Genomic DNA, 26,799 nt, shown 5'->3' on the forward strand with positions numbered 1-26,799 from the left:
AACATTGCACTCATCCTGATGGCCACCTTTATGTGCGGCTGCATCAAGCTGTGTATAGACCCTCGGTACGCAAACGCCAAGTGTCACTACATGCTGAGGTTCTACCTGTGCCCGGTGTTGCGAAGGATGGGTCTGGCCACGCTGCTTAGGAATGCTCCAAGTAGTTGGACCACCTGTCCCTCGTGGAAAAATTTATGCAGAGAAACACCTTTGACCACAAGTCCATCAGGCAGTGGTCGGCAAGTAACGTCCTAGAGGCCCTGTGGGAAAAGGAGATGGTGGATCCTGTCAGCTGGTTCCCTGAGCAGACTGTCAAAATCATTTGGCAGAATGCCTCATCACCAGAACTTTCCAACAAAAACCAAAATGTAGCTTGGCTGGTGGTGAGAAAGGCCCTCCCCATCAAATCCTTCCTACATGCCAGGAGTCTCACCCCCTCTGCACATTGCCCTCGAGGTGGCTGTGGCTGTGGCTGTGGGGGTTGGGGGTGGGGTGGGGGTGGGGGGGTGAAGAGACTGTTCTTCACCTCCTTGTGGAATGTGCCTTTGCAAAGAAGGTCTGGAGAGAGATGCAGTGGTTTCTGTCGAGGTTCATCCCGAGCAATTCTGTGACACAGGACTCTGTGCTCTACGGGCTGTTCCCAGGGACACACACCGAGACAAACATCAACTGCAGCTGGAGGATCATTAACTCGGTGAAAGACGCTGTTTGGTCTGCCAGAAACCTGTTGGTCTTCCAGTGCAAAGAGTTGTCCCCGACCAGGTGTTGCAGACTGGCACATTCCAAGGCCCAGGACTACGTGCTGAGGGACACACCAAAGCTTGGGGCAGCCACCGCAAAGGCACAATGGGGAAAGGTCGCTGTCTAAGGCCTTTCTGCCATAGTGCACCGAGGGGCTGGGAATTGTATGGACCCCTCGGGCTGTACAGCTCGCATTGAATGTATGCATTGAATACTAATTGTATTATAATTCTATTGAAGCACCTCAGAGTGCAACATGATGCACGTTGATAACTCCAGTGCCATTGCACAGTCTGTAATGACCATATTGAAATGACTGCAATATTCATTGATTGTATTGAAGCACCTTGTAATCCATGTGTAAAAGTTGAATGCGATTGCACTTTTTGTGAGGGCCATTTAGAAATGTTTTGTAATATTCTTTCAGATATTTTATGAATAAAGTATATTTTTCTAAAAAAACATATAGAAAAATATATGAATAGGCCAGGAGAATGTTTATACACTACATTAATGAAGTACACCATATCACTGAACTAAAAGCGTTTGTTTGTATTGGCCTTGTCTGTACAATACAAATGTGCACAGGGCCCCAAATTTGGCTGGGATCCTGTAGGCCCATACATTGAAGTGCCGCTAAAAGGAAGAGAGGCGTCTGGACCTGCAACTGGTTTAAGAAGGGAATGCAGAGTGTGAGGCAGCAGAAGACCTAGCTGTCAATGCTGACTTGAAGGGATGGAGGGATGCCTCTTATATATATATTGTCATTTCCTCAAAATGGTGTTACAATCCCAGCTGATGTTAATACTGGACAAATCAGATCCCAGAGTGAAACCTGGCTTGATAGATCCCAACTCTTTTTAAGAAACCGTGGAGGAAAGTTACTGAATAAATTCCCAGGAATCTGCTGATGAATTTTTAACACAAAGAATAAAATATTTATTTCACAAGAAAAGTGAACGATATTACACCAGACAAGAAGATTGGAAAGATCTCAATACAAACACATGAAGTCACTTCAGATTCAAACTATTCTTTTACCCCAGCAATATCTTCAGACACAAACCAGTGGAGTTACCACTAGCTTGACACAAAGGCTTCTCACTTGGGACTGGCACAGTGGCAAATGGTTTTCTTCTGATGAATTCCTGAGGATTCACTTGATGCTTTTCACCCAGCTCACATCTCTCCCCAAGACACCCAAACTGCACTCCAAACTCATTTTCTTCAACTGCAGAGCAAACAAGAGTTCCCTAGGCTGAGTCTTCCAGTAGCACCTCTGTTAAACTGATCACTTTACTAAGTCCTATAACTATTTAGTCAACCACTGTCCTCAATAGCCTTGTAGTCTTATCAGAGAGCCTAAAACTCCTGTCCTCTCTCTGACACACTGAACTCTCTTTTCTGTGTCTGTCACTTGACCATTATCACTAGACAGCAGTGAAGTTTTTCCACTTTTGTGTTTTTCTCCCCATAATCACTAACCCCCTTAAAATTAAACTTACTAAAATGTAAAAATATGTATAAACAAACCCAAAAGACCTGACCTTCAGTCAAGAGTCTATTCAGACTCCCAGGCTCGCAATTTAACCTAAATCAAACTGGAACCATTATTACCTTTTTCAACACACAAATATATGTAAATTCAACTTAAAATTATACATTGTTGATAACAATGGCCCCATCACTCAAGTGCTGCATACAACTATTAAGTAGGCGACAGCCCATTTACTCAAAGTAGAGCTCTACAAATAGGAATAAAATAGTGGTGCTTAGTGAGGGAAGCATGTTTCCCAGAACAGTATTTTGTTGGTCTTCAAATAGCACCTCAGAATCTTCAAAATACAGCTTAGAAGGCAAACTGGGCTTCAGTTTAATTTCTCAACAGGTGGTCACCTCTGGCACTACAATAATCCTGCCACACTGCACAGGAATTGAAGCCTAAATTATGTGTTTAGGTCCTACTATTCTTCAATTAATTAAAATTAGTTACTTTTGCATGTTTCATTCATTGATAAGGTTTGTCGCTGAATATTGCTTAAGTGCTCAAGGCAGAATATTAAGAGCAAATGCAATCAAAAACTATCAAAGCAATTTATCCATTCCAGAAAATAAACAAGCTCACTGGTTTGATTTCACTTGATTTCAGGTGGAGAATTGCCAATATATTCAGCAAGTAATGTCCAAAATTGAAACTTAATATCTTGCTGATAAACCCAAATCTGTCTTCTGCTTGCTATGGGTAAAATTCATCGTCACCCTCCCTTTTTCCTGTTCCTGCCAGTTAATAATGCATCCTTGGTCTCCACTCCACCATAACTCATTTAGCCTACTCTATGTAAAAATCAATTCAAGCCACATTTGAGATGTTTTTGTCTTGGTTGAGTTCTCTCTTTAAAGTGGAGTTGACTGTGTTTAGTTAATAATGTTGATGGAAGCATTTAACAAGACGTTGTTCTTAAGTTGGAGTGCTAGAGGCATAATGCAAGGGTTTGCTGTTGTCACTTTCCCTTGCTTGGTTTGTGTATCTTTGTTTTCATGAGGTTAATGATTTATAAAGAACTATAATGTGTCCAACATTTGAGAATAGGAAAAGCAGCTACAATACATGCATATGGAACAAAAACAAATCTGGGTACACTATGATGAGAAGCACAATCTTTATTGGTACAGATTTATTAGGAGAGGAAAATGGTTATTTTCTGAACACAGTTACAGAAAACAAAGGTAACAAGCAGCATAAAACATTGCTAGAAGCAGTTCAAGTGGAAATATAAAACTGCTCCCAACCTGTGTGCTATATCATACTGCATAACACTAATCAATAAACATCTCAACACAAACCTGGAAAACATTTGAACTGTCAGCTGTTAAACAGCTTTGATTCTGAAGAAAAAGCTCAATAGGGTGCTTTTTTATTTTTGAATTGGATTTGAATGACATGCAGAAACACGCTGTCCCCAACAGGAGCATTTCTAATAACTAATTTGGGACCATTAAATGATTTACAATTGCACAAGACCATTTCAGGCTCAGTTGCAATTCGGTCCACCTCCAAATTAGATCCAATTAACAAAATAATAATTACCCTGTAATTTTAGAAAATGTCCAGCATATCCTTTTCAGATTCAAATACTTCAAAATGCACACAATTATGGGTTACATTTCTCATCTGTCCCCTCCCCAAAATTACTTTTCATTTATTAAAGACTTAACCTCCCCTCTCCTTTTTGTAAATAGTAATTCATTACAGTTATAGCACCTACAGTTTTGTCTGGATATATCTAGTGGAAGTGAGGAATAAGAAGTTTCAATATTAATAAGGACACTCTGCAGTAGGAACTCAAACCGCCCTTTTCACAAATTCATCTGATGCAGATTTTGAGAAGTAAAAGTGCTGCACAAATAAGAGTTTGCATAATCACAGTAATATCACAAAAGATTGCTATTTCAATGGTAGTTTGGTGTTGCTTTGTGCATTAATCTAACCATTAACGCGATAGTTTACATGAATTTCTGGTTTTATGTCGCAGATCAAGGAAAGAAGATTATTCAAGACATTTTCCTTGTGCTGTTCATAGCTTGCGCCAATTTTCTTAATTTTCTCTTGGGTGTCTTTGTCTACTTCAGTTGCTGAATCACCATGTGAACCAAGTGCCTGAAAAGGAATGTAAAAATGTCAAGTTTGTTTTTAATTCTATAAACAAGACCCATACTGAACCCTTTCCCCAGAGTTGTAAAATACATTCAAGTAGCAACACTGCCCAATATTAATTGGTTATTCCTTCAGGCATCAAAGCTCAAAATTCATGAAAAACAAAACAAGCTGCTCAAAGACTTATTGAATAATGTTGAATAAGTCTTGTAACTGTACCATATATCAATATCAACAATCAGAACTTGGTGATGTGAATAGCATACAATGCAGAAGCAGTCACATCTGATTAAGGACCAATTTCCTTTAAATATGTCAGTGAATCTTCCCTCTGTCAAATTCAATTGGTGTTCTATTCTCACTTAATTTTTAAATCCAAGTCAATGGAACATAATTCATTTATTTACATGCAACTGCTACAGCAACAAGGCGAGGATAGATGCACAGTAATCTAAAAGTTGCTATGAAAGATTCACCACTCCACTATTAGCTTTTTAAGAATGGCATCTCACTATCTCAATTGAAAAGCATTGAACAGCATGAAGTTACAGCACTGCACAGCAAATAGGAACTAAACCCACCACATTAAGATAACACTTGTCCATTTCAATCCAAATACCATTTTAACAGTGATGCACCTATTTTTTGCTAATCAACCCCGACACTTAAAATTAACTATTACAAGTCTGGAGTCTCATTCCTTCAGGTTTGAATTGTTGCTGGAGATTAAGTGAAAAATTTTAAGTTAAAACTTTTCCACATTTCCTTTTGGTGCCACTTCTCTCAACTTATTCTTTCATTCCCCCTCTTTCTTTCTGTACCTGATTTAACATGGGATTCACCTGCTCTAATTTAGACTTCCTTCTCAGTCCTTTGCTGTTAATTTCGCAATTCTTCAATCTGATTGGTTAGAAAGATAGATAGCAGCCTGCAGCAATTTTCCCAAAAGGCCACCTCCATATGACTGGATAATGAGCAACAGAAAGTGATGTTCTCTTTAGAAAGCTTTCAAGATGATCACAGCCAACTCTAATCCTATCTTCAATTCCCAAAGAAGTGCACTTACTTGCAATGGAAATTATTGGATTAAGACCACGAGTTAGACCCAAGCTGAACTTTTCCTTACTACCTCAGGGACAGTGTCTTTCACCTCTGCTCTGGCAGAGATCAAATAACTCAAAAGTTTTGCAAATGATGATGAGAATCAACCCAATTGAAGAATTTAGTGAAAGCAAAGTATATGCCCCATCCCTTTCAATTAAGATGCTTTCGTGGCAATATGCAAATAAAATTTTATACAAGCATACAATTGAGAATACAAATAAAAGTCCATGGCAAATCGATTTCATTGTTGGCAAATGTGAGGCAATCCGCTTAGGACATTAAAAAAAAGTACCTTTTATATGGTGAAACGCTAGAAACAGTGAAGTCCAAAGTAACTTAAGGGACCAGGTACATAGGTCATTAAAATGTCATGAACATGCACAGAAAAATAATCAAAAGGGCTAATAGATTGTGGGCTTTTACATCTAGAGGACTAAAATACAAAGGGGTTGAAGTTATGTTACAGCTGTACAAAGCACTGGTTAGACCACATCCATAGTATGGTGAGCAGTTCTGGACACATCTTAGGCAGTGTATATTGGCCTTGGAGGGAGTATAGTACAGATTTACCAGAATAATACCTTGACTCCAAGGATTAAATTACAAGGAGTTACACAACTAGGTTTGTAAACCCTGGAATTTAGAAGTTTTCAAAGTATCAAGGGGAACAGGTAGGGTAGAGAGAAACTATTTCGGCTGGTTGGAGAGTATATGACTCAGGCCCATAGCCTAAAAATTAGAGCCAGGTCTTTCGGGAGTGAAAATTAGAATTGCAGAAAGGGCGGCAGAAATTTGGAACACTTCTGCAAATGGCAATAATTGAACGTCATTTAAGTTTAAATCTGAGACAGGTTCTTGTAATCAAAGATATTTATGGGAAATGGGGCAAAGGTGGGCATGTGGAGTTGGAAATAGTGGCTGATCTGCAACCTATGTGACTGTACTACAAAAGTGCTTCACTGGCTGTAAAGCTCTTTGGGATGTCCAGAAGTCATGAAAGCTGCCATAGAAATAAATGTCTGGATTTCTGCCCAATTTTCTCCTACAACTTTTGGGAAGTGCTTCACCTCTAAGCTTCTAGTTTTAACACCGGACCATATAGTTCAAAGTAATTCTGTGAACAGCTGGACTTGGGAAAATATTCCATTTGTCATGTAACAATTAAATGCAAAGAAATTACTAATCAGTCCTTGGATCTTCATTTTTAATCAGCCATCGCATCAGTGTTATACAAATCAAAATCAACACCAGTCTCTCCAATCAGTAAAATAAAACTGCCCTGCATAAGGGCCTGTATAGTGCACTGAAAGCAGAATCACAAGCGCTGGACCTCTCATTCAATTTCAAACCAAGGCAGTTGAAATTAACTCTTATTTCCACAAAAGGTCAAAGTGAAAAGTAATCATTAACTGAAGCTCAACAGTTTGCTTTCTCGAGAAATGTTAGTATGCCGCTCAACCAGCAAGCTTGCAACTTTAAGGGGAGGCAATGACATAGTGGTATTGTCGCTAGACTAGTAATCCAGGGACCCAGGGTAATGCTCTGGGGACCCAGGTTCGAATCCCACAATGGTAGAATTTGAATTTAATACAAAATCTAGAATTAAAAAGTCTAATGATGACCATGAAACCATTGTTGTAAAAACCCATCTGGTTCACTAATGTCCTTTAGGGAAGGAAATCTGTCATCCTTACCTGGTCTGGCCTACATGTGACTCCAGACCCACCACAATGTGGTTGACTCTTAAATGCCCTTTGAAATGGCTGCTACAAAGTCACAAAAAAGGATGAAACCAGGCAGACCACCTAGCACTGACCTGGGCACCAGAAACGACAAAGGCTATCTCAGCCCTGAAGAAGTTGGACACTGTCCAGGACAAAGCAGCCCGCTTGATTGGCGCATCCACCAACATTCACACCCTACGCCACCAACCAACACACAGTGGCAGCAGTGTGCATCATCTACAAAATGCACTGCAGGAATTCATCAAGCCTCCTTTGACAGCACCTTCCAAACCCATGACCACTACCACCTAGAAGGACAAGGGCAGAAGATAGATGGGAACACTACCACCTGGAGGTTCCCCTCCAAGTAACTCACCATCTATATATAATCACCATTCCTTCACTGTCATTGGGTCAAAACCTTGGAACTTCCTTCCTAACAGCACTGTGGGCATAGCTACACCATATGGACTGCAGTGGCTCAAGGAGGCAGCTCACCGCCACCTTTCTCAAGGGCAACTTAGAATGGGCAATAAATGCTGGCCCAGCCAGCGAAGCCCACATCTCATGAATGAATAAAAACTTTATTAAAACTAACAATCTTACTATATATAGGCCCAGAATGAGGGAATACTGAGCTATTTGCAAACCAGAATAAACAGGATCTCAAATTAACATATTCAGTGTTCAAGGGTTTGTAGCTTTCAGCCTGATTTGCTGCAATCTTAATAGCTTACACTAAAACATACAGTATGGTTTTCCTACGTACAGAATTTTCCTTATCTTTAAAGTCCTTTTCTCTCTGTAGACGGTACTGTTCAATCTCAGCCTGAGCTTCCTCTTTTGCTTGCTTCAATCTGCGGTTTTTCCCTGTAATTGAAAAATTTTTTAGAGACCATTAGTTTTTAAAAAGGAAAAAATATTTGGGGAATATTTAAAACAGAGCTTCTAGGTAGATTGAGCTACAGTAGCTGCATATGTATTGAAGCAAGCTGATACCAATTTTGCTTGTTAAGTACATTTATTGATCTTGAACATGAACTATAATAGGCTTGGGGCTGTTGGTCATTAGATGTACACAAAATGTAATGCCCCAGTGAATTCAGATAAATAGCCATTTCAAGAAATGTTGGAATAGTATCAAATTCATTTGAGGCATGGAATGATCACTAGTGTCACAAGTGATCCAAAATACTAAAAGGAAAACACTAGAATTAAAGATTAGAATTAGTTCATGCCAACATCGCCAATCTCCTATTAACTTGAATCATCAGTATTTGCCACATAATTATACATCTTCACAGAAGAGCAATTAACTTACGTAAATAAGTCAAGGAGAAGCAATTAAGCAGCTTCCCATAAAAAAATTCTGTATATGTTCTGATTTTCTTCTATAAAAAAAGGACAAGCTTGAAAGCTGCAGGCTGCATTAGCATTTCAAAAGTATAAAGGCACATTCACATTCAATTAAAAGGTCTGGAAATGACAATAATAGACTTTCACACACAAGTTCCCACATTTTGCATGCTGATAGAAAAGGGAGAACCATTGCACAATCCGCACAAAGTGACTCAGCAAGCTTCAAAAATATTTCGAATGGGGTTGGAAAAGCTGGAATGGGGGGGGGAGGTGAGTATGGGAGCGGCTGCGGCTCCCACCTCCCAACCCCCGAGGGCCGCACTAACTAACTAACCAACTGGGCCCAGTCATGGGACACACGGACCCACAGTGAAAAGCCTCCGGGCGCCGGGGCCTTTATGCCGATGTGGGTTTGCAGGTGGGGGTGGGTGGGTGGAGGGCGGACTGGAGACACACTCACGCTTCCGAGCCTCGGCCACTTTCTCGGCCGCCCGTTTCTCGGCCTGAAGCAGCTGCTGGATGCCCTGGGACTGACTCGCCATTTCCAGCCGCTCCGCTCGAGCCCCTCAGCTGACACCGCGTCACGTGACACCGCCGCCGTGACACAACAATCAGCCCTGGCCACGCCCCTTCCCCAAACCCGGAAGTGACCGAGGAAGGATTCCAGCTGTCTTGTAGCAGCAGCAGCTGGGGAGGGAAAGCAGACAGGCTGTCCTGAACTGAATTAGCGGATGGTTGTCTTCCTGTACCATTTATTGCCATGGTGACACTTGCATTTGAATAACACTGGACCTGTTTTTTTACTGGATCCATTGGGGTGCCCAACAAATATGCCCCTACATCCATTTCTCATGAAGCATGCTTACAAATGCACATACATCATTGTGAGAATTCTCCGCAAGACAAAGTTATCAATTGATAACCATTATTGTTCAAAGAAACTGCCTTGAATTGCAACTCAAAATTGCTAGTTACAAATTATAACTGAAGGTTAACAGTTCCTTCAGTTTCAGACAATAAGTTGGCTTAGAGCAATAAATGAATTCCCCAGGATTTTAACTTGTTCTCTGGCACATCAAGGATCATTGATAACATGATAGTTCCTTTGCTGTTTTCGCTGCCTCCATCTGGTTTCTGTTGTACAGGGGCACTGAATACTTTTCAATTACCAAAATAATTGAGGTTTTTATAGGAGGCCACGGCAGAACCAAGATCTGCTCTCAAACTTTTCCTCCACACCTATAGCTCTGGCAAACGTTTCCCCGGAACTTTTAGGACTTGCTTCATGGGCTCAGCCTGTGATGTGACCTAGGATAACACGATATCTGTTTTTTCAGCTCATCTCCGTCCTAGTTCTTGTTATTTCTTTAAATTAATTTTATTGCACAAAACCATAACTATAAACTTTGGAAGATTTTTAAAGGGAAAGAGATAAAGGAATTGTGACAAAACCAACAGCATAAAAAGCAATTATGTAGCCACATGACTCTGTGACTTAATTTAGTTCTATTGTGTTCTATTCTATTTATCATAATTACACTGTGGGATGCTTTAACAATCCCAGAATAACTGCATGTGTATCATCTTCCTCATGCAGCAGTTACATGTTTGACTTTAACACTCTGACCTATAAACAGATGTCGGGGATAATCAGAGAACATATCCCATCCACAGCCAGAGTAAATCACAGATAGAAAATGCTGCTGGCAGCAACTGCTGAATTTTCACAAAAAATTGGCAGATGGAGTTTAATGTGGGAAAATATGAGGTTGTGCACTTTGGCAGGAAGAACATGTGGGAGCCACCACCTTCTCAAGGGCAATTAAGGATGGGCAATAAATGCTGGCCAGTGACACCCGCACCCCATGAAAGAATAAATGAAAAAAAACAGGGCATTATTTAGATGGAGAGAGACTGCGATACAGAGGGAGCTGGGCATTCTCATACATGAATCACAAAACATTAGCTTGTGGGTACACCAAGTGATAAGGAAGGCAAATGTTGGCCCTTATTGCAAGGGAGATGGAATATAGAAGTCTTGCCACAACTGGGCATTGATAAGACTGCACTTAGAGTACTGTGTTCAGTTTTGGCCTCCTTACTTTCAGAGGAATATACCTACATTGGAATGCAATTCATAGAAGGCTCACTAGGCTGATTCCTGGGATGAATGGGTTATCTTATGAAGAAGGGTTGAGCAGATTGGGCCTATACTCATTGGAGTTCAGAAGAACGAGAAGTGATCTTATTGAAACATAAGATTCTGAGGGAGCTTGACACGGTAGGTGCTGAGAGGATGTTTCCTCATTAGGTTCTCCATTTAAACAGAGATGAGGAGGAATTTCTTCCCTCAGAAGGTTGTTAGTCTTTGGAATTCTCTTCCCCAGAGAGCAGTGGAGTCTGGCTCATTGAATGTATTCAAGGCTGATGAGATGGATTTTTGATCTATAAGGCAGTTAAGGGTTATGGGGGACAGGCAGAAAAGTGGAGTTAAGGCCACAATGAGACCAATCATGATGTTTTTGAATGGCGGAGCAAGCTCCATGGGCTGAATGGCCTACTTCTACTCCTATTCGTTATGATGGCCCATACGCTTCCAGAGGCAGCAGCAAAATCACCCCCTGGGATTGGCCTTGGCGTCTCTGCGGAATCTCAGTGATAAATGATAGCAAGGCAGAGCTGCTTTGTTATTACTTCTTATAGAAAAGCACCCCAACAATGCAAATTAAAGTTGAAGATATTTTACTGTTAATTGCTTCTGAAAAAGAAAGAATAAATTGCAGTTATCATGGAGAATACTGAGAGGTGTGTAGACAAAGGATACAGTGCCTTTCCGTGTGTAATAGCAGCATGTAGCAGTACGCATGTCATTGTTACTCATAACTGCTACTCAAGCTGTGGGTGGAGAGAGGATGGGCGAAGTGAAGCAGGGGTTCAGTGGAATTGTTCATCAAGATCCTTAAAATTCTTGGGGCATGGCAAGATAATCTGCAAAGGCATGCAAGACTCAAAGGAGCAATTTCTTTGCTAATATCCCTTCTATAACAGAAATGTATGTTGTAGAGTTTGAGAGAAAAAAATATGGCACTGTAGTGGCATTATTTCTACTGATGGGCCAGGGGGGAGAATATATTTGTCCTGGATTTGGAAGTATTTTACACTTTTGTACCCTGAGCAAACAGCACATTGATTATTTGTGCTCATCCTGCTTTCCCAAGAGAATCATAATTTCAACCTGTTCCAAACTGAAGACAGTTCTATTAAATACTAAAAACGACAGGCAGTTTCATAGCAACAAGTTATAAATGATTGAATGAGGCTTTGGCAAGGTAAATTAAGAAACACCAGTGAGAAGGATCCATTTGAGGTTTTTGTGACCATCATCCATTCCTATCAAGGGAAACAAAATCTTGATATGAGGCAACGCCACATAGCCACCAAACTTTGGATGACTCCCTATTGTCAGAGTACTCTTGAACAACTGTAATCCCCAAATTTTTACAAAGTGGGCACTCTGCCAACATGAGGCGATTTGATCGATGAAGTGATTTGTAATTATGTTGAGCCTTATCATGTCAGAACTTCCCAAAGCATTTTCACGCAATTAATTTTTTTTTTAGAGTGCAGCGACTGTTGTTATGCACGTTATTGGTGAGGGAGATCTTTATGATTGTTATTGTTGTTGAGCTGCTATCAGTTTGTAAAGTGATGAAAAAGCTCACTTTGTATCATTTGTTGGTTAAACAAATTTTTGGCTTTATAATATTCTACTCTCAAAAACAACTTGCATTTTTATAGCGCCTTTTATGGCTTGAGTGATAGTAGACGAATTAGGGCAGTTGATTAAAGCATGGTCAGAAAAGTGGGGAGGAGAGAAGCACAGCCAAAAGGTTTGGAGAGGGGGTTCTGTGGGGTAGGACTTAGATAGCTGGGAGATCTGCCACTAAATAATGATGTCAGAAGAAGGGAATACACAGCAAGTCAGAGTCACAGGAATGTGGGGTGTAGGCTGAGAAGCAGGGGTGAAGAAGAGTGCTGAGGTAGCGTGTGATGAAGCCATGAAGGGACCTGTAAACAAGGATTAGGATTCTGAATTTGATACATAAATACCTAGTGGCACAGGGGGGCTTGGGTCACACTGTTGTTGATGATCTTGAGCTTGTCTAGACAGGAAGTCATAAAGGTGGGATGAGTGAGAAGTCGAGTTTGCCATAAATCAAATTCCAAAAGTGTTACAAAAGACTTCATAAGACAGTTATGTTTTAAATTGTCTCCTTTAACTTGAGGTGAAATAATAGTGTCCTGACAGGGGAATGATGATCATACTAAACTCTGCACTGAGATAGGCCCATGTGATTGGTAACTGAAACCTACAGAAAATCAAGTGACAGCTTTCACACTTTAGTATAAAAATGGGGCAGCTAGTTTTCTGGACATAGAGACAGATAGACACAGAGCTTTGGAGAGGGAGAAAAAACAGCCACTGATTCAAAGAGCAGAGTAAATTTTTTTTTTGTGTTAGCCACCAGGCAGGATGCTGGTGAGAACTGGTTCTCCATTCAAAGAGATGGGGAATTGTGGAGGTTTAAGGAACAAGGAGTCGCAAGAGTGAGTTTTGATGCTGGAAGACAGTTCGGGGATACTCAGAAGACTGAGTGGAATGGCTTTCAAAGGACACTGAAAGACTTGCTTTGGTCTGGCCAGGGGGAAGGGACCCTGCTAAAAAGCAGGGTGGAGTGTGGGACTTAATCTTTAAGGCTACATTTCTGCTGGGAGCATGAAGTAAAGTAAAATGTGTCATAAAGTATTTTGGTTGTTTTAATTAGTTAATGGGAAAGTACCTTTTCTTTGTTCGGTAATGTTTAGTCTTTGTTAATTTTAGTTGGTTTGTTACTGTTAAAGACTAAAAATGTGAAATCTTGTCCTGCACTCCTTTTCATCAGTCGCTGGGAAATCCACTTGTTTTCAAAAGTTGTCTCCACGGTGATCATAACAACAGTGAAGGAGGGAAAATGAGCAATATTGTGGCAATGGAAGTGTGTGATCTTAGAGATGTCTGCAGCATTCATACATTCTAAATTTAATATAAGTCAGCTACCACCGATGTTATCAGCAGCTAGGCTTCACAATGATGATTGTTTGCCACTTATTCATCGGCCAAACATATTTTGTTTTAATTTTCTACATATTATAAATTTCTTATAGCTTATGTATTCTCTGTCCACCCTCTCCCACTTTGAAGTGAACTATAACTTCCTGATTATTTGAACTAGCAACTATAGCAAAGCTTTTGAAGTTCTGAAAGAAATCCTTTTTCCTGACAACAGCCAGTCCCTTGCAATGTTAAACTGATCTGATGAAGCTTTACTTTGCCAACACGAATATCCATCATCATTTTAACAATATCTGTAAAATATACCACATCCTAACTAAAACACTTCTAACTCATGTCACCCAGCCTTTTCACTCTTGGGTTTAATTATATTTGAATAAAAAATGTAGGGAGAATGAAGAAAAGCTTTTTCATCTAGAAGTCATGTACAATTTGGTTTGTCATTGAATCTATGCAACTTATTTGATCTCTTGAGAATATTTGTTTATTTGGTGAAAACTTGTTTAAAAGCATATACCATTCAATTATGTTTTTTTCTTGAGCCTCCTTGCTTGATGTGAAGCACTTTGGTGTGTATCTTATAAGAGTTCCTGTGCTATGTGACATTGTGCATTAGATTTGAACTGTTCGTAAAACTATTTTTTATCTTCAAATTTTGAAATCACCTGTGTTTTTTTGGTACCGTCGATGCACATAATTAACATGTAGTTGCAGCACATGTAACCATAATTTTAAATAAATCACATCCTGATTTTTAGCAGTTTTTTAAAAATTCTTATTAAATATGTGGGAGGGACAATTTTCCTTGGAAATTTGAGGTGCTAAAGAGGCTCTGAGGTGGCCCAACTGGCATCTTATTCTGATACACCAGTTTTAGCCCACAGTTAGCTCGGGATGCCATCTTGGTAAAGGAGTACGAGCTAGGACTAGCCACCTGGAGGATTTTTTAGCCCACATTTAGCTTGGGATGCCATCTTGATAAAGAAGTACGAGCTAGGACTAGCCATCTGGAGGATTGTTAATGAGTTGATTGCCACTTAAATTGCCTGCTAGCGCTCATTAACAAGGCTGCATGCTATTCTGATGGATAGCGCTTGACCTAACACTGTCTCTTAACAGTAGCCAGAAGATTAGAAGGAAGCAGGTCATTGTTGAGAATTTTGAGTGCTACTTAAAGGTATAACACCTTTTTACTGTTGACTTACTGCTGGAGATTTAAACTCACTTTGGGAGACTTTCTGGGACATTTTTTGAGTAAGACTTTGCCAGCATTCTATCAACATTTATTACAGAAATTCTCTGAGGACCTCACCTAAAAAATGCAAATGCTGTGCTACATCTCCTTATTGCACAAGAGTCTCCAGGAGAAAGGGAATGCTTGGGCATGGGCATCTTGCTAGGAGGCCCCTTGATCTGAATGAGGAATGGGAGGAGCACATGAGACTAGAGAGAGGAGGGAGGGACAGGAGGAAAAGGGGACTCCTTCCTCTGGACCTTCTCCACTAGGATCTCCAGTGTGGTGTATATAGGCGGAATGAGGCCACAATCAGATCAGCCAAGATCTTGTTGAATGGTGGAGCAGACTTGAGGGGCTGAATGGCCTACTCCTGCTCCTAATCCATACGTTTGAGAACTTGTGTGCCCTCTCATTTCAAACCTGAGCCATCCTGAAACCTGCTGCTGTGTGTCAGTCAGCCCACTTCACAACTTCAGTCAAAGTGGGTGCTTGGAACCCACAACTGGCAAGGAGGGGGCATTGTCACAAGTCTGGTAATCCAGAGACCTAGGGTAATGCTCTGGGGACCCAGGTTCGAATCCCATCATGGCAGATGGTGAAATTCGAATTCAATAAAAATCTGGAATTCAAAAGTCTAATGATGACCATGAAACCATTGTCGATTGTCGTAAAAACCCATCCAGTTCATGAATGCCCTTTGGGGAAGGAAATCTGCTGTCCTGACCTGGTCTGCCTACATGTGAGTCCAGACCCACAGCAATGTGGTTGACTCTTAAGTGACCTCTGAACAAGGGAAATTAGGGATGGACAATAAATGCTGACCTAGCCAGTGATGCCCACATCCCACGAATGAATAAAAAAAACTTCTCCTTGAAAATTGTGTCTAATCAGCCCATGTGTGTGAAACTTGCACTGTCTGATAAAGCACTTGCAGGCAAGCTAATCTGCACTCTAAAGTAAGACTTTCAAACATATTGTGCCTTATTAGACAGCACCTACTTCACTCCTGATTTCACCCTTTCACCATATTAAACCTTATGGACTTAAGAGTTAACACAAAGCAATCTGAACAAGTTCTGTCAGGGGCAAACTGTAGACATTAGATATCGCATTGAAACCAATCTAATGAGATCTGAAGACTACTCCCAATGATAGCATTATATTTCATGACCAGCAGGACAAGATAGTTACCATCTGAATAGTCACATATTCAAAATAATTAACATTTCAATGCACAAAATTAAAGATACTTAAAAAATAAAAACATTTAGTACCATAATTTTTGTAATTTGCAACAGGACAAAGCTTAGCTTCTAGTCCACTAATTAGAAAATATACATTAACATAGTTTTAAGACACATGGAGATGGTATTCAAAGGTTTAAAATCATCAGCAATGGAATGTGCTTCCAGGGCAGGAACAAAGAGTCAGAGCAGCATGAGAATATTTAACGCTGCCTCAGACATATGTTACATTCTGGAACTGCCTGAAGGTAGGCTGCTACACTGGATTCATGTCTCCCCATGAAGATCAATTCTGATTGGAAGCCAATTTCATATACAGATAACTTGCCTTAGAACTCGGAAAGTATAACAATGGGTAGTTAGTGATGGCAAATCAGCTTGTATGCCCATTCAGACAGAGATCTAATGAGGCCAGCATTACAGCTGTATTGGAGGTGTCAGCTGTGGCTCAGTTCATAGCGCCCTCGCCTTTGAATCAGAAGGTTGTGGGTTCATGTCCCACTCCTGGAAACCAAGAACTGTGAATGTACTCAAAAGAGTTACATGTGATCTGTTGATAAATCAAAAGAGTTACAGCTGTATTAAACCACAGTCTCTCCCTTTCACTTGTTTTTTCCCTCTAAGCTAATGACTCAAGCACTCTGTAATTTGCTCACAATTCCTCAATCTTAAGAAGCAATTGTGAATCCAGCCAAGAGGTGGCAGTATTTCACAGCTAAGGAATGCAGTGGGCCCACATGAATATATTTCGCTGAAAAAAACATCAAAGAGGATCTGGAGCCTGCTCTGAATAACCAGTGGGAATTCAGCAATGCCTGCATGTGATGTGTAACATATTAAGTTTCGATCACAGTGATTGAATGCAATTTTAAAAAGGCCTACTAGAAAAGGCTGCAGATTAACTGGGGAAATCCTTCATTAACACCTCAGTTGAGGGCAAATGGGATACTGTCAAAAGCCCAGTGAGGCACAGGAAGGACAAATAGAACCAGGGATTAATAATGGAAGACCCAAAAAACATGGTCCTAGATGGATAAACAAGGCAATCAGAAGCGAAATAAGAAAAATGAGCTTCACAAAGCCCGCAGAGAGAAAGGTAAGTCATTCCACTGGGAAGATTAAAGGACATTTTAGAAACACGTCAGAGGTTCAGCATTATCTACTTGTCCTCCAGACTGCAGCTAATATGTTCAGGCACAACTGCCGTTTTGAAGGTTATACTCTAATTCCCACACAATCCAACAAATTACAGCCATTTTGGATTGGACTGCTCTTCAAAAGAATTGACCCGGACTTGATGGGCCAATTGACCTCCTTCTGTCTTATACTATTCTATCATTCTGAGTAGCCAAGTAAGCTGAGCCTGGTGTCACGGACGCTTTTTTAAAAGGTGCATTCCCAAAGTCGCCCATGAACAATGTATGTATGTATGTATGTTCTTACCCATGGAGTGAGCAATTCAATTTAAAATAACCCAGCATCAAAGCCTTTTTACTTCAAAAGGAAAAGGGCAGTTTATTTCACTCTATTGCTCTGGAAGTTACTTAAGAAAAGATAAAGTTACTTAACACATACACACACAAAGTTCAGTCGCAAATGGAGATTAAATGATACTTATAAAAATTGGATCCGTTTAGTCCATATTTGGTGCAGGCCTGATATTTCTGATGCCACGAAGTTGTGTTGCCTGAAGTGAAGGTTTTGAAGTTTTAGGATTGTCTCTGCAGCTGTGATGGCTTCCACTGTTGAATTGCTGGAGGTTGCTTTAACAGGTGAGTTTACTAGGCGGAATCAGGGGTTACAGGGAGGGAAGAAGGTTCCTTTCTTTTGGTTCTATATGTGCGACACATTCAAACTGCTTAGTTACTTATGGCAGAAGCTGTGGCTGTTTCTAAATGCTTTCTCTGTCTCCCCCTGGCTTGAAGTTTCTTCAAGGTGGTTCTCTGTGGGTCTGCATTTTTCCTGCCCTTTTCAATGCTTTTTGCAGGTAAGCTCAGATGGCCACCATTATCATGTGACCTGTACAAAATGCCAAGTCACCTTTCCATATAAGGCAGTGGTAATTCCATTACAGTTATCTGAAGTTCCCTTCCTTCCTGTAGTGATCAAAAGGGTCAAGGTTGTTCACACCTTACAGTGACTTATCAGTTAGAGTCTTTGTGTTTGGAGGAAAAGCCATCAAGTCAATGAATTTCTGTTTACTCTTTTGGGACACTCATTGAACAAGCGCCTAGCTAGCAACACCTCATCCCACCTTTGGAGCCAGCAATGACCAGATGCTGAACTGTACTTGCCAGTATCATAAGAAATAGGAGGAGGTCATTCAGCCCCTCAATCAGCACCTTGGCTACAAGGGCAGGACAGAGGTTGCGTACTCAGTGACAAGTGACTCATCTCCTGACCCCTCAAAGCCTTTCCATCATCTAGAAGGCTCATTAGGAATATAATGGAATGATTATTCCATTGATCATTCACCTGAATGGATGGAACAGCTCCAGCACCCAAGGAACTCAACACTATCCGGAGTTGAAAAGTGAAACACAGGCCAGAATATTGCCGTTGGCGTGCAGGGGCGGGCCCGACACGCCAATGCATAAAATGACACGAGATGACATCGGGCGTGCGTCCCCATGTCATCGCGCGTCATTTCGATCTTTCGCTCAGTGGGTGCATGCCGGAGGCGGCTGCACACCCACCGAACTGTCAACGGCCTATTCAGGCCATTAAAAATGTACCCAAGCTTATTAACAACGCTGAGATAAAAGCAAAAACTGTGAATGCTGGAAATCCAAAACAAAAAGTCATTCGGACTCGAAACGTTAACTGTGTTCCTCTCCGCAGATGCTGTCAGACCTGCTGAGTTTTTATTTTTGTTTTTGTTATTAACAACGCAGCCCATCCAAAGCTAAGGTTGTCGGGCAGGTGAAGAGCCCAAGCAGCCTTTGCGATTTTCAGGAAACCTCATCCACGGGCGGAATGAGGTTTCATGAAGGTTTTATAAAATAATTTAATAAATTTTGCTACACTCACAAACATGTCCCAGCTCACGTAACACTGTCACATGAGGGGACATGTTTAAATAGTTCTTCACTTTATTTATAACAAGATTTTTTTATCAACTTAATCTCCCTGATTAAGAGCGTAGGCCCCGACTCTCCCTCCTCCCCCCCGCCCGCACAGGTAGCGCTGAGCGGACCTTAATTGGCCTGCCCACGTAAAATGGCCGATCGCGGGCAGCGATTGGCTCCCCCCCTGCTCCCGCCCAGCCCGCCCGACATAGGGAAGTTTCATCCCACAGTGAATGTTGGGAATCTGGAATAAAAACAGAACATGCTGGAATCTGATTAGTTCTACTGAAAGGTCATCAACCTGAAATATTGACTCTTATCCTTACTCTCTCCACAGATGCTGCTGGACAATCCATATAATTTGATTAATCAACATCCCTACAACTGAACTCAATATGTAATGACGTGCAGAGTAGCTTCAGCATGTACAATCTACAGCATGCATTGCAGCAACTTACTGCAATCATTTAGATAACAAACCCTCCCTGCTGACTCAATGGGCCAGATAGCCTCCATCTGCACCATAAATGGCTCTATGACCCTCAAGACGATAACACCAGCATTGGAGAAGGTGCACCACATCCAAGTTCCCTTTCAGACACTACCCTGACAAGGACATACATCTGTGTTCCTACATCATTACAGGCTCGATATTTTAGAATCCCCTATGAAATAACATCCTGAGAGCATCACCAGACAGTTCAAGAAAGTTCCCACCTTGCCAGAATCACCCAGATCTCAACAAGTATTTTTTTTATATTAAAATAAATTGGCACAGTGAGTCTCAAAAAACAGCACCACGACTATAAATATGATTTTAAAAGTAGAGTTGGAAGTAATATGTATCAATATCAAGCCTATCAATATTAATGGAAGTGAAAGTCTGCTGCCTGAATGTACTGAATACGCATTTACTTTTTGGAATGGTTGTCAAGGGAGGTTATATCTTCAGGTTTTAGTATTTTGATGTCAACTTTGAACTCACTTTGCCAGAACTGCTTTACCCAATTCAGGATCACAGGGAGTCAGAGCCTATCCTGACAGGCAATGGGCACTAGGCAGGGTACACTTAGGACAGGATGCCAGCCTATCATAGGGCACACACACTAAGGGGAAATTTAACTGTAGCCAGTCCTCTTAACCAGCATGTCTTTGGACAGTGGGAGAAAACTAGAGCACCCAGCAGAAACCCACACAGACACAGAAGAGAACATGCTAACTCCGCGCTGACAGACAGAATCCCAAGGTCAGAATCGAACCCAGGTCCATAGAGCTGTGAGGAAGCAGTGCTAATCACTGCGCCACCATGCCACCCTTCAACTTTAAGCTACAAATGTCAAAACAACATTGTGAACTTTATTTAAGAAACAATGATAAAATTTCAAAATCTCTGGTCCAGAATCCACCTGATTGAAACACTCTCTTATAAATGAATTCATCGGATGCAATGGATGAACACATTTTTCATATTATTTGTCCAGACTTGACCTGCTTTCTCTCCTTTTTTGCTATGCCTAATGAATTGGATTTGGAAGCATTAAAGCAGCATCTTTGTGAAAGGCAGATTCAACATAAGTCATTTAACTGTCTCATTGGAGATGTTTAATAAAGTCTCACGAGACCGTTGCTCGTTGGTAGTAGACCAGGTAGCAGTCAACTTTGTGGAGAACTCACACATTTGCAAAACCCAAACAGCTAAATTCTGCCTTTTCTTCCTCTGGGAGGTCTAAGTCGAAATGAGACAAATGGTCAGTCACTGTGAGTTACAACTTCACTCAAGGATAGACTCCACACACAACACACGGCCAGGGAATATTCACAAACCTTGATTGCATCCAGAAGAGAACAGCCCCAGACAAATAAGGTCTAATACCATTACAGATTATGCCAACCATACTGTTTCAATCGTTTAGTCACCGCTAAGCAGAAAGCGATTTTCTTATTTTTCTTCATTTTCTCATCATTCTTAACATTTCTAGAAACAGTGGCTTTGAAACCATATGGTAAGAGTCTAAGGCTTTCATTTATGCAGCATAATTTGAAGCAGCTACCAAATCTGAGAAGACATTTGCGTCATTTTGAAATTAGCTTTTACAGTTTCATATTTCCTGCTGAAATATCTTATGCTATTTCTTTGGTGCATGCTAGTGAATGCGACTGTATCATTCCGATCCAGCAGAGTTCTTGTTGGCTGCCCTGAACTATTTGTAAACCATTGCCTGAAACAAAGGATAACTCCACAATAGGGGGTGGTGACTATAAGAGGCAGCGTAGTTCATCTATTGGAATTCTGTATTTGAAAGTCTGTGCACATGATTTTTGGGACAGAAAAATTACAAGGGGCGGAATTTAATCCAGATGATGGGGGTCTCGCCCACTGGCCAGAGTGCCAACAAAAGCCCCACTTTAGGTCACCTCCTTTGACAAAGGCCCACTGTATTAAGTGCCAGTCAAGCACTTAAGTGGCCAGCAGTGGGCCTTCCCGGGATCACGGTTCCCCTGCAGCAGAAATTCCACCCCCCAAGAGCTTCCAGCCAATTGGAGGCCGACAGCCCCTCATGGCCATTGATGCAACCAGAAGGGCAGTGATAGCTGTCAATAATGCATCCACCAGAGGCCCAGGATCAGCAAGGGGCCCAGGTCACAGGTGAGTGAGGACAGGATGAGGGTCATGGGGGGGGAGAGGGTCGTAGGGAAGGGTTTGCTGGCTAGAGGGAGGGCAGGGGGGTCTGGGAGTCAGAACAAAGGGTAGGGGCTGGCTTTCAGCATGCACTCCCCTTTCCAAAGCCAAGCCCCTTGGTCAAACACAAAGTGCCTGACAATGAAGGACCCCCTTCTGAAAGTGTCGTGACTGCCCAAACTGCCTCTGGTTGAATGTCAGAGACAGCACGATGAGGCCCTTAAGTTGCCCACTTAAGGGTCTCAACTGGCATAGGCGGGGAGGAAGGCTGTCCACGAGCTTTCCTGCCCTGGACTTAATCGGAGCAGAGGCAGGAGGGTGGCGGGTTCACCACCCTGTCCCCTCACACCAGATTAAATGCCTCCAAACTCACCTCAGGAAGGGCATTAAATTCTGCCCAAGCGATCTCAATGAAAAAGAGATCAGAGAACAGAAACTGATAGATGAAGTAGTCCAAACATGAAATTAATTTTTTATTCTGTGCACACCATTACTGCCCGGCCTGGCAGCTTTCTGGCTTTTCTGCTTCATGTTCTTAGAAACTGAAACACAAATCAGGTTCAAATTTCACACTCTTGCAATAAACAGCAAATGTAACTCTCCAGGCACCCCAATATATTTACAGATTTCGGTATAAACGTCATGGTTTTGGTACCTGCATTTTAATTTACAGATCACTGAAGGACTGATGACCATATTCTGGAAAGAACGTTAAAAGTATGAGAGGTTTGTGTCTCATAATCAACCACAATAGAATTATTAAGAAATTTAAACTGGCACCAGGAACAGGAAGTCGATTTTCTGTATCCCATGCAACTACCAATAGGCTGGGCAGTCACGCGTCAGTGACAATTCTTCAACTGAGAAGCATGTTTATGAGGAGAAAGAATACCAGCAAAATACAGTAAACATATGTGCTGAAGCACAAAATAAACCAATTCCCGAGTACTACACCTTGCAGTCTGTAATTGTCATATTGTGTGAGAAAGAAAATGCTAATTATTCAAAGGTTAATGTCCCCTATTAAAGCTGTAAGTTCCCTGTGGCATTATAATTGGGAGACAGTAATGACCTTCACTGCCATTCTGTATTCCAGATGACTGATTGCTCCATATGTACTCAGAACGCACACCTCAGTAATAGCCTTTCTGCTGAGCCTAAGCCAATGCATGCATTGCCCTGTTATGCCAAGGAAGCTGACTCTGTCACAATGTGGATCAACTGCTTGGGTTAGGACCCACTGTGAATATAAATTTCTTCTACATTTGCAGACAGTTGTCCCTCCTTCTAAAGTACTGCAATTTACGCAAACTGGTGGCAAAACCCATGCTCTCTTACCAAAACTAATACCTAATAATAATTTCTGTCAACTGGAGTCAATGGGAATCAGGGGGAATTCTCTCCGCTGGCTGGAGACACACCTAGTACAAAGGAAGATGGTTGTTGTTGTTGGAGATCAATCATCTCAGTTCCAGGACATCACGGCAGGAGATTCTCAGGGTAGTGCCCTCATCCCAACCAACTTCAGCTGCTTCATCAATGACCTTCCTTCCAACATAAGGTCAAAAGTAGGGATGTTCGCTGATGATCCCACAATGTTCAGCACCATTCGCGACTCCTCAGATACTGAAGCAGTCTGTGTCCAAATGCAGCAAGACCTGGACAATATCCAGGCTTGGGCTAACAAGTGGCAAGTTATATTCATGCCACACAAGTGCCAGGCAATGACCATCTCCAACAAGAGAGAATATAACTATTGACCCTTGACATTCAATGGCATTACCATCACTCAATCCCCCGCTATCAACATCATGGGGGTTACCATTGACCAGAAACTGAACTGGACTAGTCATATAAATACTGTGACTACTAGAGCAGGTCCGAGGCTAGGAATCCTGTGGCGAGTAACTCACCTCCTGACTCCCCAAAGCCTGTTCAACATCTGCAAGGCACATGTCAGGAGAGTGATGGAATAGTTGCTGCTTGCCTGGATGAATGCAGCTCCCACAACATTCAAGAAGTTTGGCTCCATCCAGGACAAAACAGCCCGCTTGATTGGCACCCCCTCCACAAACATTCACTCCCTCCACCACCGACAAACAGTGGCAACCATGTACCATCCATAAGATGCACTGCAGAAACTCACCAAGGCTCCCTAGGCAGCATCTTCCAAATCCACTACCATCTAGAAGGACAAGGGCAGCAGATACATGGGAACACCACCACCAAGATGTTCCCCTCCAAGCCACTCACCAACCTGACTGGAAATATATTGCCGCTCCTTCACTGTCACTGGGTCACAATCCTAGAACTCCCTTCCTAACAGCACTGTGGGTGTACCTATGCCACAGGGACTACAGCATTTCAAGGAGGCAGCTCACCACCACCTTCTCAAAGGCACTTAGGGATGGGCAATAAATGCTGGCCTAGCCAGCGAAGCCCACAGCCCGTAAATGAATAAAAGAAAAATACATGATGACTGTTTAAAACTTTTCCCAACTCAAGCTCAGGAGAGAAGGACAGTATTTACTTTTTAGTTTGACTTGCAGTTCTAGGATGTTGCCCAAATTCCTCATTTAATTATTAACAGGTAATCTGCAGCTTTTCCTGGCTTTTCATAAATACTCAAAAATTAATATATGGAGGCGTGGACTGCTCATAACAGTGCTAAACACTAATGAACAGCCCTATCAGCACTTTCCACAGATTGTTGCAAATTTATTTTACTCTCAATTAGTGAGTAGAGAAATAATGCAGTCCAGTTAGCAGGTTGCCAGAACAACTTTCTTAGAAAATTTTTACTTTTATTTTCTATTGCAGCATATTATCCAGATAATTAGCATTTCTAATTCATGATTTTACATCAATGAGTGTATTGCTGGAAAGAGAGACATTACGCTGAACGTTTCCATCTTGCACTCATCAGGACAAATGCAAGAATGCCAAATTCCAAATGATCACAACAATTTATACTACAGGAGAAAAAGGTGCTGATTGATTGGTAAGTTGACTCTAATTGGCTGAGGTATTGCCATGGAGAAAGTAATGGGGAAACTATACACTCCCCAAGCTCCTTGGTAATCCAAAAAAGGTGCAAGGCTTGAACATATTCATTTTGTTTGCAGAGGACAGGTCCCTGCATATGAATGTATGCCACTTCCAGCAAATGTAAATGAACGACGTTACGAGCTTGACCGATTATCTTAAATTGGTTGTTAGTATAGCTATTAGCACACTTAGGATTGTTTAGCAAGTGCTGTCCAATCACGGAATCACATCTAACAGTAGATGTTTTGTTTTGGGTTTTGCAAGCATGGGCTGGTTGATTACTTGCTGAACCTTTCAACCAAATTTGTTTTTTTGACTTAGTGGAATATTTCAACTACGTTCAAAAGTACAAATATCATTAATGGATTGCACTGTTATGTTTTTTTCCCTCAGGCTGTAAGACTCTGTCAGAATTTTCCTTCATTTCACTTGATGTATTGATTGATTGTTGGCTTTGCTTTCTATCCATAGCATCACATGAAGATACATTATTGGAGTGTTATCAAAACGAATGAGCATCACTAATAGTACACACAAAGTCGACTAATACCTAATGGAAACCAGCTTCCCTGAGGAACACCGAGGAACTGTTTAGTATTAAAGCTAACACTAATGCCAATTTTGCATTAAGGGTTAAAATATGGGGAGTTTAAACATGGCATCCTTAAGCTTATTCTTTATGGTCTTTATTTTATTGATTCACCGGATGTGGGCTTCGCTGGCTGGGCCAGCATTTATTGCCCATCCCTAGTTGCCCTTGAGAAGGCGGTGGTGAGTTGCCTTCTTGAACCACTGCAGTCCATGTGGTGTAGGTACACCCACAGCGCTGTTAGGGAGGGAGTTCCAGGATTGTGACCCAGTGACAGTGAAGAAATGGTGATATATTTCCAAGTCAGGATAGTGAGTGACTTGGAGGGGAATTTCCAGGCTGTGGTGTTCCCATCATCTGCTGCCCTTGTCCTTCTAGATGGCAGTGGTCGTGGGTTTGGAAGGTGCTCTCTAAGGAGCCTTGGTGAATTCCTGCAGTGCATTATGTAGATGATACACACTGCTGCCACTGTGCATCGGTGGTGGAGGGAGTGAATGTTTGTGGATGTGGCGCTAATCAAGCAGACTGCTTTGTCCTGGACAGTGTCAAGCTTCTTGGGTGTTTTTGGAGCTGCACTCATCCAGGCAAGTGGGGAGTATTCCATCACACTCCTGACTTGTGCCTTGTAGATGGTGGACCGGCCCTGGGGAGTCAGGAGGTGAGTTACTCGCCGCAGGATTCCTAGCCTCTGACCTGCTCTTGTAGCCACATATGGCTAGGCCAGTTCAGTTTCTGATCAATGGTAACCCCCATGATGTTGATAGTGGGGGATTCAGTGATGGTAATGCCATTGAACGTCAAGAAGCAATGGTTAGATTCTCTCTTCTTGGAGATGGTCATTGCCTGGCACTTGTGTGGTGCGAATGTAACTTGCCACTTGTTAGCCTAAGTACCACAGACACAGACTGCTTCACTATCTGAGGAGCTGTAAATGGTACTGAACATTGTGCGATCATCAGCGAACATCCCACTTTTGACCTTATGATGGAAGGGAGGACATTGATGAAGCAGCTGGAGATGGTCGGGCCCAGGATACTACCCTGAGGAACTCCTGCAGTGATGTCATGGAGCTGAGATGACTGACCTCCAACAACCACAACCACCTTCCTTTGTTCATGTATGAATCCAACCAGCAGAGAGATTTCCCCCTGATCTCCATTGACCCCCGTTTTGCTAGGGCTCCTTGATGCCACACTCAGAAAATGCGGCCTTGATGTCAAGGGCAGTCACTCTCACC

At 41.8% G+C, this 26,799-nt stretch overlaps 1 protein-coding gene across 1 annotated transcript; it reads right to left on the minus strand.

The window, feature by feature from the left end:
- Window positions 1-3,387: 3,387 nt before the first annotated feature.
- Window positions 3,388-9,202, minus strand: LOC144685601 (V-type proton ATPase subunit G 1-like). The gene is made up of 3 exons (XM_078550275.1): window positions 9,044-9,202; window positions 7,994-8,094; window positions 3,388-4,399 (listed from the first exon to the last, which is right to left on the minus strand). The coding sequence occupies exons 1-3, from the start codon at window positions 9,123-9,125 to the stop codon at window positions 4,226-4,228; spliced, it is 357 nt and encodes a 118-aa protein (XP_078406401.1). The 5' UTR covers window positions 9,126-9,202; the 3' UTR covers window positions 3,388-4,225.
- Window positions 9,203-26,799: the final 17,597 nt, after the last annotated feature.

This window comes from Cetorhinus maximus, chromosome 10 (assembly GCF_964194155.1).
Source record: "Cetorhinus maximus chromosome 10, sCetMax3.hap1.1, whole genome shotgun sequence".
NCBI lineage: Eukaryota > Metazoa > Chordata > Chondrichthyes > Lamniformes > Cetorhinidae > Cetorhinus > Cetorhinus maximus.

Coding starts and splice junctions, on each gene's coding strand:
- LOC144685601 (XM_078550275.1), bottom strand. CDS start 9,125: ATGGCGAGTCAGTCCCAGGGCATCCAGCAGCTGCTTCAGGCCGAGAAA. Junction 8,095..9,043: donor AGTGGCCGAGGCTCGGAAGC/GTGAGTGTGTCT, acceptor TTTCAATTACAG/GGAAAAACCGCAGATTGAAG. Junction 4,400..7,993: donor TTAAAGATAAGGAAAATTCT/GTACGTAGGAAA, acceptor ATTCCTTTTCAG/GCACTTGGTTCACATGGTGA.